This window comes from Apostichopus japonicus, chromosome 9, assembly GCF_037975245.1.
Source record: "Apostichopus japonicus isolate 1M-3 chromosome 9, ASM3797524v1, whole genome shotgun sequence".
Taxonomy (NCBI): domain Eukaryota; kingdom Metazoa; phylum Echinodermata; class Holothuroidea; order Aspidochirotida; family Stichopodidae; genus Apostichopus; species Apostichopus japonicus.
Window position 1 is genome coordinate 26,959,187 of NC_092569.1, and position 17,114 is coordinate 26,976,300.

The 17,114-nt window shown below is 37.3% G+C and overlaps 1 protein-coding gene across 1 annotated transcript in view; it reads right to left on the minus strand.

The window, feature by feature from the left end:
- LOC139974351 (THO complex subunit 1-like) overlaps positions 1-16,593 on the minus strand; it is a 78,878-nt gene extending 62,285 nt beyond the window's left edge. The window contains exons 1-3 of the mRNA XM_071981413.1: positions 16,439-16,593; positions 8,093-8,163; positions 4,934-4,994 (exon numbers count right to left, since the gene is read on the minus strand). Coding sequence (XP_071837514.1) covers positions 4,934-4,994; positions 8,093-8,163; positions 16,439-16,471 — 165 coding nt within the window. The 5' untranslated portion in view covers positions 16,472-16,593. The remainder of the gene's footprint in view (positions 1-4,933; positions 4,995-8,092; positions 8,164-16,438) is intronic.
- Positions 16,594-17,114: the final 521 nt, after the last annotated feature.

The window sequence follows — 17,114 nt, forward strand, 5'->3', positions numbered from 1 at the left end:
TGGGCGGCATTCAGAACTGCCTTGTGCTGCCACCCGCTGCCCGGGGTAAGCACATCCCTGGTGAATATCAAGCAAGAATGTTCACTTTCATACTGAATAACAGATAGCCCTTGCTGATCACAGTAACAAAAAATGCTGTCAATCTGTCAAATGTGAACGCTGTCAAATGTGACTTTTGACAGAGAGAAGAGCACACTGTGGCATTTGCAGTGCATTATCTAGCATCTATATTACACAGTTACCACACTGTATCATGTGCAGGTCAGAAAATGCATGTTTAGTACAGTTTGTAATATAACAGGTATGTTGAATGACAATTCTTGATCCATAGACCAAACTATCACACTGGAGCAAAGGTTAGACTTCAAAAGTGTTGACAGAGAGAATGTCATATTACCAAATATGTACATGCAAATGTAATGTGTCACGCTTTGGCTAGGTAATCATAGGTTCAAGTACACTTGCAGCTAGGTAACCATATGTTCAAGTGCACTAACAGCTACTGTAGGTAATCTTAGGTTCAAGTGCACTAGCAGCTAGGTGTGGTAGGTTCACGTGTGCACACTAATAGCTAGGTGATCTTAGGTTCATTTGTTCAAGATCAAAGACAGTTCCACAGCATGTGAGCCTCAAACCAAATCAATGCTTTTAAACGGTCCCCCCCCCACCCCCGCAATTATGTTAATTGTTCAAAGAATTATATCTCTATAAACTTTAATGGAACTTGAAGCCTACAAACCGTGCAACAAAAACATGGAATCTTCCAACGAACGATTTAAAGAGTACAGTAAAAAGTCAGTCACATCCTTTAAGAAGTGGTTATGCAAGGAAATAATAGCTAGTTACTGACTACTACCAAATTATACCTGTATGTAATTACTATATATTGAACATTCAATTTATATTTATATTATGTATGTATATATATATTTTTCTTTTTCTTTTCTTTTCTTTCTTCAGGGAGTCTTCCACATTGTTAAGCTTTTAAGCTTTATGGAAGACTGCCCTCCACTTTTGTACTTTTGTGGCAAAACAAATAAAATAAATAAATAAATAGACACGTTTTCTTTTAACTTCCTGCGTGTACATGTACTATATCCCTCTCAATGACAATCCACACCACCTGCCCCTGACCAATTTGCAGCCTGACCCTGCAAATTGCAGGGTTGGCCGGTTTTTACCGGGTGGTTTTTACCGCCTGATAAAAACCAGGTTTTTACCGGGAGGTTTTTCCCACCTATAAGTGGGAAAAACTGGGAAAAACCTCAAATTATATAGAATTCCTAAAAATTCATGTGGAACCTGTGGAGGAGCATAGAAACTACAAGAAAATGGCATCTAATGGTAGGGGGTTAGGTTACATCCAAAGAACAGCCATGATCTATAACTTTGTGAGTTTACTGATTAGACTATTATAAATAATTCAAATAAATAATATATTGGATGCTCAAATGATGATTCACATCCAAGAACGATCACTTCATGTCTGCGATAAACTGTACTCTGTTCACACTTTGCACTAGGCACTGTACTATGCTTATATTACTTATAGGCACTGTACTATGTGACTGTTGTGACATCAACTAATTTGAGAATAAGTAACATCTGGAATAGTAACCTGTGTTGTTGATACTCTTACCTCTTCAGTTAGCGTATACACAGGAAGTGCCCAGTATCACCTCACCTGTCCACCTCAAAGTGTTTAATTACTCATGCATGAAGTTGTATAATAACTGGACCATGTTTGCATCAAGGTAAACAGTTGGGTTGTGTGAATGGCTCGATAGGGCCATTGTGCGTTTAATACTTAAATTGGGCCCATGTGCCTTACATAGTGTCAAAGCAGTTTCTATTGAGCCCCCTGGATTGAAGTTCACCTCAATAGACTGTTGCCTACTGTATTAATTGAATGAACTGTCTGAGCACATAATAGGCCTGAAGAATTTGGAGGGGTGAGTGTCCCAGTGTAGACCTATAATGGTTTGGGCAATAGGAAATGCATACTGCTAAAGAGATCGTGACAGAATAACTATACATGTGCAATATGAAAAAATTTTCCCGGTTTTTACCTGGTTTTTACCGCTTAGTGGGAAAAACAGGTTTTTCCCGGGAAAATGCCAACCCTGGCAAATTGGTAATAACTGCATTGTTGTTCTAAAGCAAGTCATCTGAGTTAAAGCTACAATCAGTGCTATAACTGGAATATCTTGCAATGTCAGGAACCTCCATGTATGGAAAAACATGACATTTGGGAATTTCATTATCTCAAATACTGTACGATGTGTTGGCAGCCTACAGTACAATACAACTTTGTAAAGGACCATAAACATGTTAGGCACAGATTCATGAGAAATTGTTGCATATATGTAAGCAGAATAGTGATCGATTATTTGCGATCTGCGAAAAGGTTTACAAAGTGTTATTTAATGCGGACTATCAAACCTTCTGATATTAAATACAGTGTTTTATCTAGAGCCTACATTCTTTAGGAATATATATATTTCAATGCAACTTATCATGGATGGACAATGCACATGTACTGTACATTGTTTTATTTCCCACAACATGTTTACAGTACATGGCTTCCCCTGTAACCTCACGACCCCCAGGGGATAAAACTGAAGCTAGTGGCTCATAAATACTTTATGATAATAAACATTCAAGTGAACTTTGAGTTCTCACATCTGCCACATGTTTTATTTCACTTATTTCACTTATTTTGTTAGGTAGTTCTATAGGAATGGAGCTGCCAACTTAAAAGAAATCCTTACCTGTTGCTTGGACCATCAATAGATGTATCCTTAGGGGGGTGAGGGTGCAAATCATGAAGGAATGTACTGTAAGTGATATGGTGACAAAACTAATGGCTCTTTCTTCACAAATTGACCTTTCTTCATTCCTTTGGGAATGGAGTCAACCACCCTCTCCCCCCCCCCCTTATAAAAAAAAATTATATAAAAAAAACACTTTACAGTTAATCTCAAGAATGTGTATGGCACAATCCATTATTTAGGAAAGGTAAGATTCACTATGTATAGCTTGACGGAAGGAAGTGATAGATAGAATAGACCGACAACTCTTCCAACTATTCCAACTGTTTGACAATATTAGGACTTCCTCTAAAGATCTGTAGCAATAACAACTAAGTAAACCCTTGGTATTCAAAATTTTTGTTTGTTTGACCCCCATTGTTTGGGGGAGGAAATTTTTAAATGATTAAGGGTGCTTTTTATGTTTGGGAACTTTTGAAGTATACCAGCAATTTGTGCTCATGATTTTTCAGGTCACCAAGTTTTGGCATATTTTATCCTCAGTTAATGCCAGTGAAGCTTGACCTTTACCAGTAGAAATAGGGGGCACAGTTTGCATTTTGCTGCCAGTAGAAAAGTGACATTGCTTTTGTATAATTAATTAATTCAATGTAAATGCAACTTTTGACTTTGATGTTAGCTACTAGATTTTTTTGGCATATGGGTGTATTAAGTGGCTAACACTGTGAAACTATAGACCTGATTTTTCCACATACGTTGGCAAATTGTATTCTTCCACAATTTTCGCAACCCTCCAAAAATATCTTGGCAACCCTGAAAGGTGTTCCACCACTAGAAGTTGAATACCAGGCGAATCTACACGGCCTTGCAATTTATATTACAAGCAGTCTTGCAGGTGCATTCCTTCTTATGAACATGCATGAGCTTGTACATGGTGCAGATTCCAAAACTATTGACTGGGTTTGTACGTATAGACTACGAGTAACAAAACTTACAGGTCTGTCTCCTCACAACTTTTGCACTCTCTCTACGAAGTACAGCATGACCTGGTAACCCTTTGACACTGATCTACCATGGTAGCCGGCAACCTCAGGTCAACCTATCTTAATTGTGTACATCTTCATCTTCGATACCCGTTGCCAACCATCCCTCACTATCTTGTGGTCCAGCAGAGAACTGTTCCTCTCACCCCCCCCCCTCCCCCCCGGCCCTCCCCTTTTAAGTATCATTTTGTTATCTACCACTATCAGCTAGAGAAAAAAAAACATGATTACTTAAAACAAAACTATGCACAAAGTCATGACAAACCTAATATTAACATATATACTGTATGACAATGCAAAGTTTACTATGCAAATTCTACTATGTAAAGTCGGCTATGCAAAGACTGCTGTACTGTAGGTCTATTCCATACAGTTTACAGTATACGTTGACTTTGCATCTAGGCTCAAAACCAAGAACATTCCCATTTAATATTAAGTTCAACACATATATCACTGAAATGAACACTGAGATTTGCCTGGAAGAGAGAAACAGTGCTTTAAAAGTGGATTCAAACAGATTGAAATCAAAATTCATTTACATACTGAGAACACTGCCTGACACTTCGGGAGGTAGAATGACACTTCGGTTTACCCTTTCACTCTAGATCAGAGGTGGGCAACCTTTTTGAATGAATGGGCCAGATATAAGGGGTGAAAAATTGACTTGGCCGCACCTAACCAACGACCTGCTTTTGATTTCAAACCTTTGATTCCGAGGACTTTCAAGTGATAGGTGTGTGTACTTGATCTGTATTCACAAAAACATAATGTCAATGCAGTACAGTTGATAATTAATGGGGATAATAGGCCTACCTGACAGCATCATTAGTGCCGATAAACTCTAAGCTAGATCGTTTTTGTGATGATGTAAATAGATTGATTTGTTTAATTTTTCTTGAGACATCTCACGAGCCGCAAAAAATCACTGGTGGGCCGCATGTGGCCCGCAGGCCGTAGGTTGCCCACTCCTGCTCTAGATAGTACACAGCTAGAGTGTGAATGTTGTGAGGAGGCACGTATTAATTAAAGCAAGTGAATTAAAGTGTACAGTATACTGTATATCATACATGTCTCTCTACTTTCCATTGAGTAATAATACACTGTACACACACTACTCACAATGAAACCCTGTAGACGGTCTCGGAACGCTTGGTCCAACGCTAATTTCTTTTCTCCTTCCCTGCGAATGAGAAATCGAATCCAAACAAAGAGATCATTCACAAAGGAGTAAAGAATGCACAAAGATACAGAGCATGATCAAGTAGACTTAATAACCTTAGAGTCCTATTGATTCACATTATGAAAGGTTTTAAGAACAATTTGGTTCAAATAAACAGAAACTTGTATGTAAGTTGTATCTCTTTTCATAATCAATCATTTTATTGAAATTCACATCAAAAGCAAGGGTGACTAATAATTTAGATCTCACAGCCCGGACAGGTTTAAAAGAAAAGGAAAAAACAAAATCAATCTTGGTTGAAATTTTTAATCAATCTTTGATCACATTTCAAAGATAGAGTTCAACGTCTTTGGTAGGCTTTGTGCACTTGAGTTTGGTCTCTTTGTGCAAAACTTTGTAAATCTCTTTTGCCAATTGAAAAGCACACTAAAAGATTAATTAAAGCAAAATTTTCACAAAGTTTAATATCAGAGTAAAGTAATGAAAGGAAATTGCAAATTTGTCAGACTGTAACATGTATGGAATCTGCACATAGAAAACAGATTAGCACCCATAACATATACCGTACCTAACATGCCACCCATCCCCTCCCCCCCCCCCATCATGCCTACCCCAATCCCAGGTCCTGCAAAAATATTGAAAAGCACACTAAAAGATTAATTAAAGCCAAATTTTCACAAACCACAATCCCAGGTCCTGAGAAAATATGACGGGACATAAATTTTAATCAAAAATAGTTCCAATCATAACCAATCATAGTTTCAGAAAACATTTCTTCTTCAAAGCAAAAGGAATTATAAAGTGTGACATCAAACTTATTAGTTACAGTAGGAGGTGCCCCAAACCCTTGGGCTATAACCTCACAACTTGTATCATGTACTTACTGAGTCAATCCCTACGTACCTACTGTAGGTAGATACCGTAATTTCACCTCAGGCAAATCCATTTCCAAATTGAAAAGCTATATCTTGATGACAGACAGATACATACATATCAATCACATCAAAATGATGATAAAAAAAAAAACACTTTGACACCAATTATGACTGGGTAAAATGTCATTAACATGTTTTAACCTCAAGATTCTTTAGAAATTATATTTAATGTCCTGTACATGTGAAAAAGCACTGACATGCCACAGTTCTAACAAATTTGTCGCTTCCAAAAGTTTTTGCTCATAAACGCAGAGACTTATAAATTTGATTACATTTTTTTCTAATTGGAATTTCAGAATAATATGATCTATATGCCTGCAGATGTCCCAATTTCTGTGCAATTTTTTAATCCAAGTAAGTAACAAATTAATCATGCATCTGTATTTCTTGATCATTTCTGCATTTTTATCAGACATCACAAGTGCTACAAGTTCAACTCGTAATGCATTTTCAATAGCTAATGTGGTAGATATTCTGAATTATTGGTAGAGAATTGACACAGTCTGTATCAGTTTGAATCAGAGAACTATTGAGTCCGATCGTATAATAATATCGATGCCTCATTATGCATTCAGGCTTGTCTGTCTGAACCATCTGTTTTGGTACTATAATCAGACTCGACTGTCTGAACCATCTGTTTTGGTACAATTCTATACACTATTAAGTACATAATCACACCTTTTGTTTGCCAAAGTTTGGCACATTCGCAGAAACTTGAAACAAATGAAACATTCAAAACAAATGTTCATCACGCATTTTGCGTCCAAAAGGGTTGAACGGAAATGTCAGGCAGAGGCATGCATGGGTACAGTAAATGAAGATTGACTTCAGTTCACAGTCGTATTGGCTATATGCTGGGGAACGTAATGAAGCAATCGAGGTAAATGTCTAGCACCGGTGACTAAAATTCATCTGTCTCTATGTGCACATCAAATTAATGTTTCCACAGTAGAGCAAGCTACAGTAGACCATTGTCTATTTCTAAGTATATATGTACAGCATTATGCTTTGGTTTTTTGGTTGTTTGATTTATTCCTACAGTATTGTACCCACAGTAGCCAGTACTCTGAATTTCCTAACTCAAAGCTGGTTGCTTTTACTAGTCTTTACCTACCTGTACATTGTTGTTAAAGGACAGTATGGATATAACAGTAATTTTGTACTATTCAGTAATGTTTAAGATGAGCATTTTGTGATATTCTGACCATGTCAGATAATATTTACACATTGTGTACCCCTTTGTCTTATAACTGAAACGATATTTCAGTAAATCCCAGGTTTCCTACTGTAAATTATCGAGTTAAGGTGTGCACCACTTACAGTAGTTCAGTACACGTACAGAAAATTAAGTTAAACGCCTAATTTCATCATCTCTTGGAGCAAGTTAGTTGGGACTAAATCCCCCGTAATCAAAGTGCATGGCACCAAAATGTTTCAGACAGTCAGGGCCAGATTCGGAAGGGAAAAACGATTACAATTATTTGTGAGAAAATAAAGTGGAAAAAATGGGAACATATATTACTTCAAAGTTTTAAACATAATACTATTTTGCAACATAGCATCCCTAACCATATCAAGAAACCCCATAGGGGAATATGAAACCTCTAAATGCCTCTCAAGAGTAGCCAAGGTGATGAGAGTGCAAATATGGGTCACCAAGCAGACAATTTGAATATCACGGACTACAGTATTTATTTAACAGATTATTGTACCTCTCCAATTAAGGGTCAAATACAACGACCCAAGATTTTGAAAAAATTCCAAACAAAATGGATCAATATTAGCTAAACTTTTAGCATGATTAATATTGCTTCTTTTTTTTTGGGGGGGGGGAGGGGAAACAGTTTAGTTCTTTTTCCAATTATTTCCAGATTATGAAGTGTGTAAGTGTTCACATTAATGAATTACAAATAAATCTCAAAGAAGAAAAAAAAAGTGACCATTATTTGACATCTAGCATATTCCTCTCAGGCCAACCCCCACCCCTTCCCAAAGAAAACACAGAAATGTGTTGTTTTCTTGTGGAGAAAAGGTCATGCCTGCCCCCGCCCCCCCCCACCCCCCCACAAAGGAATAATATATGTCTCGCTACTTCTCTGATCTCCAGGGAAACAACCATTCTGTTACATATATACTTGGTGCCAAAGTTATATAATATCTTACCCTCCATCTTGAGTGCTCAGGAAAGATTTTATCAAAGAAATATCTTTGGCTTGAGATTTCGCAAAGACATCCTGAAGAAGGAAAATTAAAGAAAAAGTATTTTTCATTATTGGACTGAAAATTTGTAATTTGATACTTGACTACAGTATATATATATGCAATGTGTGCAACAGTTTGCCCCAACCAATCCACAGTATAGTATCCACACATGTGCTGTTTACATTGTCATAATTTAAAAATGGCTTTTAACATTTACTGCAGTTGTCCATTTTGCAGAATGGTTTTACCAATTACCAGCACATACATACATACTAGACGTACACATATCAAATCAATGTCTCTGCTATTGATCAAAAGATGGCAGCCTCCCAAGTTGTTTCAACAAACAAACATCAATTCAACTTTGAAGTAAATTACTTTATGACTCCATCCTGCTTTTCCGCCCAGATAAATCTTCACAATAAACACAGTGTTTTCAATCACAAGCAAATAACATTGCAGTGTACATTTCTTTCTTGACTAAGAAGCACTTTTTGTTAGACAATTTTCCTCCATATCATAGACGTTTACTGATTAATGCGTTTTTGCTATTTTAGTAGGTAGATCTTATAACCTGGTCAAACAAAGTAGCAAAATCTACTCAAACACTGAATTAACAGGCTAGAAAAGTACCTGCAGATTAATACTGTTGAAGCACAACATATCTAACCAGCTAAGTGTATTATAAATTCATGTGTCATAACAAAAGATCTGAGTATTAATACTGCCAATATTTATTCATGATAGTTTGAAACAATTGTCCCTTTGTGCCCACATGGGGTGTTAACTCCATATATACATGTGTAGTATTGCATGCAAGCGAGCATGCTACATTGCTTTTGTTCAGTGGCGTAGCTACGGGGGGCGTGGGGGGGTGACAGCCCCCCATGAAAGCTTGTCGCCCCCCCAGTGGGATTTTGGGTGTCGAAAAAAAAATTACATGCACGACATGCGAAAAATATATCATTGGTCTGAATGGTCTCGAATCTCCATGATGACCATTCATGAACGACCCTTCGACCGCTGACCGGCAGTAGGCTATAGTTGCTGAAAAACCTGACGTGACATAGCGCATACTGTAGGCCGAGAAGTCTACAGTAGTCGCACTGTACTGAAAACGCATGTTAACGGCCGTCGAATAATACAGTATACTGTAATTCCTGCTCTACAAGACTACAACACACATAATGTTTACAACTGAATCTGTGTGTTCGACTGTTCGGGCAAACTTTGCCATTGTCACTCTTTTTTAAAATATCCATAATCCCTAACATACAAATAAATACTAATACAAACAGCCAATCATTATCTTGTAACCAGTGCGCATTAACTGATCAAATAAGCTAGTGAGCAATACTATACCCTTATAGAAAGGTGGTTTCCAGGTACTTGAATGCCAAAGAAGATGTTAAAAGGTTAAAAATGCTGACATCATACACGTTTCTCACATCATTGCTCGCGTCATTGCCTCGATACCCTGTTACACTTTCAATCGGGTTTTCACTTCTGGGACGTACCCTGATGCTCTCAAAACCTCTAAAAAAACAAATTTTCAAGAAAGGAGACAACACTATCGCTGAGAACTGCCGGCCAACAGTGGCGGAGCGTCCAAACAGTCAGGGGAGCGGATGCCCCCCCCCCTGACGGACTCAAATGGACTGCTGGCGCCCTTTTCAGCTTTTTAGCAATTTTTACTTATTCGCGATTGACTTTTTTATTGCACTCTCATCTACCTATCGACATTTGTCACATTTTGTTGGTGTAGATTACTGACAAATTGCTCTAACGTACGGCGGTATTTATCGGCACTTAATTCTGTTGTACGAAACTCTTTCCAAGAACTGTACAGGGTTTTCGATCTATTTTTTCAAAAACATGAGCACTCACAAGATACAAGAGGGATTGTGATGAAGCGCATTTACTTTCAACACCCATATAAACTTCCGACTTGTCACAATTGGCGATGACACATATTTATTCTTCTTTCACTGCAAATTAGCAAGGCCCGGAAAAGGGTCATTTCCGGCGATCTAGGGAATATCTTTACTCAAAAAAATTCTGTACGCTCCACGCCAACCTGTGGTGGCGCTCCGCTTAGATAGTGTCGAAAGCGCCCCTACAGGCCATCCTCGCCCCCCCCCTGACCAATACCCCTAGCTCCGCCACTGCTGGCCAATCAGTCTATCACCCTAATGATATTTCAGACGCAATCTTTGATGTCAGTTTGACATATAGTTCGGTCATTTCAGTATGTTACTTGGCTGAAAGCCCGGTCAATCTTTCTTTATTTTCCACGCGCAATTTGCAGATTTGTCGAAAAATGTCAATGCCGGTGTCAAACTCACAAAAGATATGTCATGATATTTCAAAGTAACTTACCAGATTGTTTTTTTTTATTTCACTAAACTATTTGATGACCATATCAAAACATGGGATCTCAAAATATAGGATGAAAACTTTAGAGCAGCTTAGAAGGCCTGGGAAGTGTCATTTCCAACGATCTAGGAGGCCTTTTTAGCTAAAAAAATTTGGTACGCTGCGCGCCAACTCATGGTGGCGCTCCGCTTAGATAGTAACAAGAAAATGGTCAAGCCCCCCAGGAAATGTTCAAGCCCCCCCCCAGCGCTCCCCACTGAAAAGATCCTGGCTCAGCCACTGCTCTTGTTCAATAAGTAAAAGCTATGAGAGTCCCTCCACTCTCCTCCTTCCCCTCCTGATGTAACTATTAGTTTTCATTGCAAAACCCACAACTACAGGTACAGTATGTAGTAGGATGGTGACTTCGAAGTTCGCCCACTTAAGACTTAAAACACCCCAAAACTAAATCTTCTGGTATAAATCACCAGAAAATATACTTCATATGGTGGGAAAATTGTGTTTTAGTACGATACACGGCCAAACTTTCTTTCCTGCAAACTGTTTTCACGTTGTTTTCCAAGAAAATTCTTCGTGATTGTGGAACTGGTATTTCTTGCTAGAGTATTGCGAATTTCGGCCACGCAACCTACAGTGTGGCGCTGGTAAAAATTGGTGGCGCTGTTGCTTTTTCAGTAATTATAACAGACTTCATAGATCTTTCGTCATTTTATTGACAAATATGTAAGTAATTTCTTGCACACGGGTCATTTTGGAGAGAAAATAATTGTAGCTTCGTAATTTTTCGTGAAATTGGCTGTTGCTATAGGTTGTCATGGTGAAATCGTGTGTTTCTTAAGGGTGGCCGATTTTCGCAGTATGGCGAACTTCGCAATACTGACTATACATATTATCAAAGGTCATTTATAGAGAAACATTCATAATTCAATCTAATTGATTTCAATCTCTGCAGTCAGAAAAAGCCTATTTACAGGGTATTCTGGTGGTGGCCAAAGTGATACTTGTTCATTGGAGAGAAATATATTCCACACTGATAAAACCCCTGGATCTCATGTATTATCCCTACTCAAGATTTTTATCAAGAATGTGGCCTACAGTATATATCTTGAAAGCATCAATTCTACCCTAGCGAATGTGATCACCGGACTGTAGGTGGTCTGTGATTTCATACCGTGCAGCAAACTATACTTCAAAAGCTTTACTTTTTTTATAAATTCTTGTCAATTTCATATTCTCACAACCTGATACATTTGGAATGTTCGCTTACTACTGTAGGTAAGCGAACATTCCAAATGTATCAGGTTGTGAGAATATGAAATTGACAAGAATTTACAGTACCGTTCACATTAAATCGGCCGTGGCATCGTGTATCGTGATGCCCTTATCTTTTTCTATCGTTTTCTATCGTGAAACCTGACTACTGTAAAATTTTTGTACACGCTACCACGCTACCACGATATACCACGATCACACGCTATATCGTGATACCAAGCCTTCACGATAGCAAACATGACTGCTACATTCACGCTAACACGTTATATCGTGAGATCGTGATTTCAAGTTGAGCGCATCACAATTCGTAACTTCGTTTGGGCTTTGGGTTTTTATTATTCACAATATTTCGTTAAGTCGTAATATCGTGTATCATGAAGTTCCTACTCTACTGTGCGAAAATCGATCTTTACAGGAGTTCCGCCTTGAAAACTTTTGATGTCAGTTCACAACTTTACACGTTTAACTTTTTATTTAACAACAGTAACGTTACGTACGGATAGCGACTTTTCGGTTACTAGTAGTGTTAGTTGTAGATTTTATGTTCCACGTTACTTTGAATAGTTGGCAACATTTTGAAGAATAATAAAGTACTACTAAGCCTTTCTTGTGTTAAGTTTTCATATAATTTATCGTTGGTTCGAACTGAATGAAAAGGGAAAAAAATTCCACCCAACAACTTTGAAGCAGTGCCGGTTAAAAACAAAACATCTTCATCGTCCGCGCAAGGGGCCTCCCTTTTCCTGATTCCCGAGTCTCTATTCGGATTCAAGAAATCTAACTAACCTTAAAAATTATTTTGTTAAGGTTGCCACATATTCCAAACTAGTATTAGCGCATGAAAAGAAGAAAAACGTCAGCCTGTTTTTTTTTCAGATCTCAGTACGAGAAACATGTATTTTATTTGGATAATATAAAAACTTTCTTTAATGTGGTTAATTAATATTTTCCTACCCTAGCTATATTTGATAAAACCTTCATTAAAACCGACTTTTTAGAAAATGGATTTTGAAGCTCAGTCAACAATTTAAAAAATGCTTACCTTTAAATACTGGCGTCAAAAAATACATTTCGTATTTATTCCAATAAAGATCCACAAAGGATAAAAATGCGAAGAACAGCTTACTAAATAGAATTGAAACTGCATGTACAGTACATGGTCATTTTAAGTATCCAAATACTATACAAAGAGATCGAGTTCACCGAAATACCCCTTTTCCCTACCACCTGAGGAAAAGCGTCTTTTATTAATTATAGTACCATACAGTACTTTACATTTGATACAAAAGTAACATCTACAACAACTTCCCAAAATTTGTATGTGTCACAATAGGTTAAGTTTTAACCGCACAGTACCATTAATAATTTGCATATTACATCAAAAGTTACACTCGGGCGTCCAGATGGCGGGAAAATGTACAATCATGTACAATTTGTTGTGTCGTTCCCACGGTGCAATGAACTTGGGCAAGTTGCCAAGTTCGAATGTCGTTGACCTATTTATGTTCCGTAAACAATGTCAATGGGAATTATGTGTGTAAAAACTTGGTTTTTCCACGTGTTATATATATATAGAAGTTTTACGTAAGCGGAGTGAATTTCGGGGCGGCTCGTTGATTGTGAGGAAGCACTTATCTAAGCATCAATATTTGTGAAATATATCGTACGGTTTTGCTTCACAAAATATTTTTGACTAGTAATTTCTCAATGTATTAAGAAGGGTGACATACCCTATGTTCCGACGTCTCTATGTTCCGACGTCTCTTTAAGTTCCGACAATTTTTTGAACCCAATTTTTTTGTTAGACCCAAATTCTGTCTGACTAATTTTTTGGGGGATTCAATTTTTTCGGACCCAATTTTTTGGGGGACTCATTTTTTTTTTACCCAAATTTTGTCTGGCTTAAGTTATTTTTTTTGGGGGGGACTCAATTTTTTTGGACCCAAATTTTCTTTGTGGAATCAATTTTGTTAGACCCAAATTTTGTCTCACTAACTATTTATTAGGGGGGGACTCAATTTTTTCGGACCCGATTTTTTTGGGGGGACTCATTCTTTTTGGACCCAAATTTTTTCCGGCCTATTTTTTTTTTGGGGGGGGACTCAATTTTATTTGGACCCAATTTTTTTTTGTGGAATCAACTTTTTGGACCCACAATTTTTCTGACCTGATTTGTTTGGGGGGACTAATTTTTTTCGGACGCGCCAATTTTTATTTACGAAACAAAAAATAAAAGGGCCCAAAGTTTTTTATGACCTAAATATTGCTTGTCCGAAAAAAAATTGGTCATAAAAAATTTTAGAGTAAAAACAATTTGTGTCATCAAAATATTTTGGTCCAAAAAATTATGGGTCTTACAAAAAAATTGGTCCGAACTCCAAAAACATATTGGTCAAAAATATTGGTCAAAAGAACTTCCGAGTCAAAAACAATTGTCGGAACGTAGACACGCCGGAACCCATAAAATATACTGGGACTACCCCTAATCATTGCATTTTGGGCGAATGTGTATTTAACTACGTTACATGATGCTTAAACACATGTTTGAACAAAATGAAAAATTCAAGTATTACCACATAAATATTCAAAAAATATACTTTTGTTGCATGGTATGAAGGATTTGGTGAAACCAAACATGTCTGGACTGGTTTGAAAATTCTACCAGGTTCGTGATCAACTTGACCGTCTAGTATTTTCAGAAAGTAAGGTTGCTACCATACAAAACTGTCCGGCCAAAAGCAATTAAATGACTTTATGACATTTAAATAAAAAAAAGCTTCTAACAGAAGTTATGACCAATTTTGTATAATTTTTAATGTGCGCGTCAATACGGGTTGCCATCAGGATCATATCGATTACTGATGCTATGCAAAAGAAACTGCTTATTTGAGCATATCATATGGTGCGGGAAAACATTCTTCAAGCAAACAATTTTCTCGAAAATCTTGCAAAATTCGATCGTGAAAACAATGTTCAAACATACTAAAGTATGCCACCCTATGCATCCCGGACGGTGAAAAAGCTACTGCAGGCCTATAATCAGCGTTACAATGCATATTAACCCTATCGTAACATTTGGGACCATTTGCTAGTACAATTAAAGCCTAGGCTGATATTCTTGCATACAAGAAGTTCAGAACGAATGTTTTGTTCGAACTGAAAATATTTTGCGACCGCTATTTTTTTTAAAGAAGGGGTTTGTATGAAGGAGTTTGGATGAGTAGGCCTACAGTGTGTTCATTAGGCCTATCGTACTTGTTCTGCGATTATGAAACTTGTATGTCGATTGACACTTAATTTTGGTGACACACCGAACTTTTTGATCAGAATTTGCAATAAATCTATTGCACATTGCGTTGAATTGATGATTTCATCTACTGCAGGAAGAAGCCTACCCCAATTCTTTCAAATCACGATGAAACGATCGATCGTTCTGCAACGTGATTCACGCTATAACGATAACATTACGATAGTATACAGTGCCAGTGAAATGATGCACACACTATCACGATATTACGACCACGATGCGACGCACGATATCACGTTAGGTATATACTTGCTATAGGCGTAATGGAAACGATATCACGATAGACTCCTCGAGTCTCCTCATATTTTGTCACGATACACGATGCCACGGCCGATTTAATGTGGGCGGTACTGTAGCTGTCATTGAGGTTCTCTTTAGTAAGAATTCATCAAATGCAACTATTTATGTAGAAGTATTATTTTCCATTTCTGAATAAGGGAGTACCCTTACTATAAAACTAATTTTTAGCCTACAGTAAATGTGCCTTACTATGCACCTTTTCACATCTTTTATTATTGATTACTATATTTTTCTCCATAATCCCCTTCACAGGAGCTTCAATAACCTCAAGGCTGTACCCCTTCCAAGTGCTTACATATATTTGACAAAATATACTTTAGTTTCTTTGGAATTCTACATCGATTTTTATACAATTACTATGTAGACTAAGTCCCTCCTGATCATTTTTTCTACTAAACTAAACTAATGCATCTATACACTTTTTGTCTGTTCTTGCTCATACGTGATGCATCTTGACACAAATTTGTTTCTCTCTAGCTTGATGAGTCTTTCATAGTTTCAGCTCACAGACTGTTATCAGGTGAATTTGGGCAAGGGAGCCTTGCTTCTTCACAAGGCGATTTGGTACATAGCCACAACCTTAAATATACCCAAATATTGAAAAATTCATATCTTCGCCATACAAAGTGCTGTGTTGTCACCTAAAGATGCAGGTAAATAGGCTTCTAGCCATTTTTTTATGTGATCAAATCCAGCCTCCAGTATATCCTTCACTTTAGCCTAGGCCTACAGATTTGATGATCATTCATAATTAAAATACTTTATTTCTGTACAGATAACACACATGAACGCACTGCAAATTTCTGGGCTAAATACTGTACTAAATTACTTAGGTAGCACTTGGGCTTAGGCTAGTACAATCTGTAGGCTAGGCATAGTAACGTAAAACAGAAGTCACGTTTTATTATTAGCGGATCTGGTACACGTAGGAAAGTAATATAAATGATCACTGTACGATTACGCAAGGATGGGAAATTAACAAAAAGTGTTCATTTAACTTGTAATAGTAGACATGAACCTGTATAATCTGCTACCAAATAACTCATGTTTACCTTGAGAGCCAGTCTGGTAGTTTCAAAAGTCATTTTTAACCTTTTCTTGTTCAGTATTTGCCGTGAACAGTTTTTACGTTGTATGGAGACATGCCAGATATGAAGTCACATATTTGCCAACAATATGTTCAATTTTCGGCTAACGTTTTACGGTTGTACTGAGAAGGCGAATCATAGTATATTTTGTCCCCACAAATAACCTTGGCAATGGCGTCATTCAAAGGGCAACTATTTATTTTATCAAGCAGATGCATACATGGTTTGAGGTTACAGGAAATAAATGAGTCGTTTTGTATTGCAACAAAACCAAAGAATAGAAGAAAAGAAGAAGAATTAACAAATCTTACATTGGTAAAATATGTTATCATGTTTTTGTTATAATTGTTGCTATTTTATCCTCTGTATATGTTACATGTTGTTTTCCGCCACAACATTGTGTTCGTAGTCTTTAGGGGGAGTTCGCGTCAACCTAACTTCCTCCCCAACGGAGGGGAGGGGGTGCGGGGATACGGCGGGCAACAGCTACAACCCCACCCCCCACCCCCCAAAAAAATAATAATAATAATAATTGCAGAGAAAAAAGAAGTTAATAACTTAAAGGAGTTCAAAACTTAAATCGTAGCCGTATTTGTGGGTAAGATTTAGAAATTATGGTAATTGTACTTTACATGTCTAC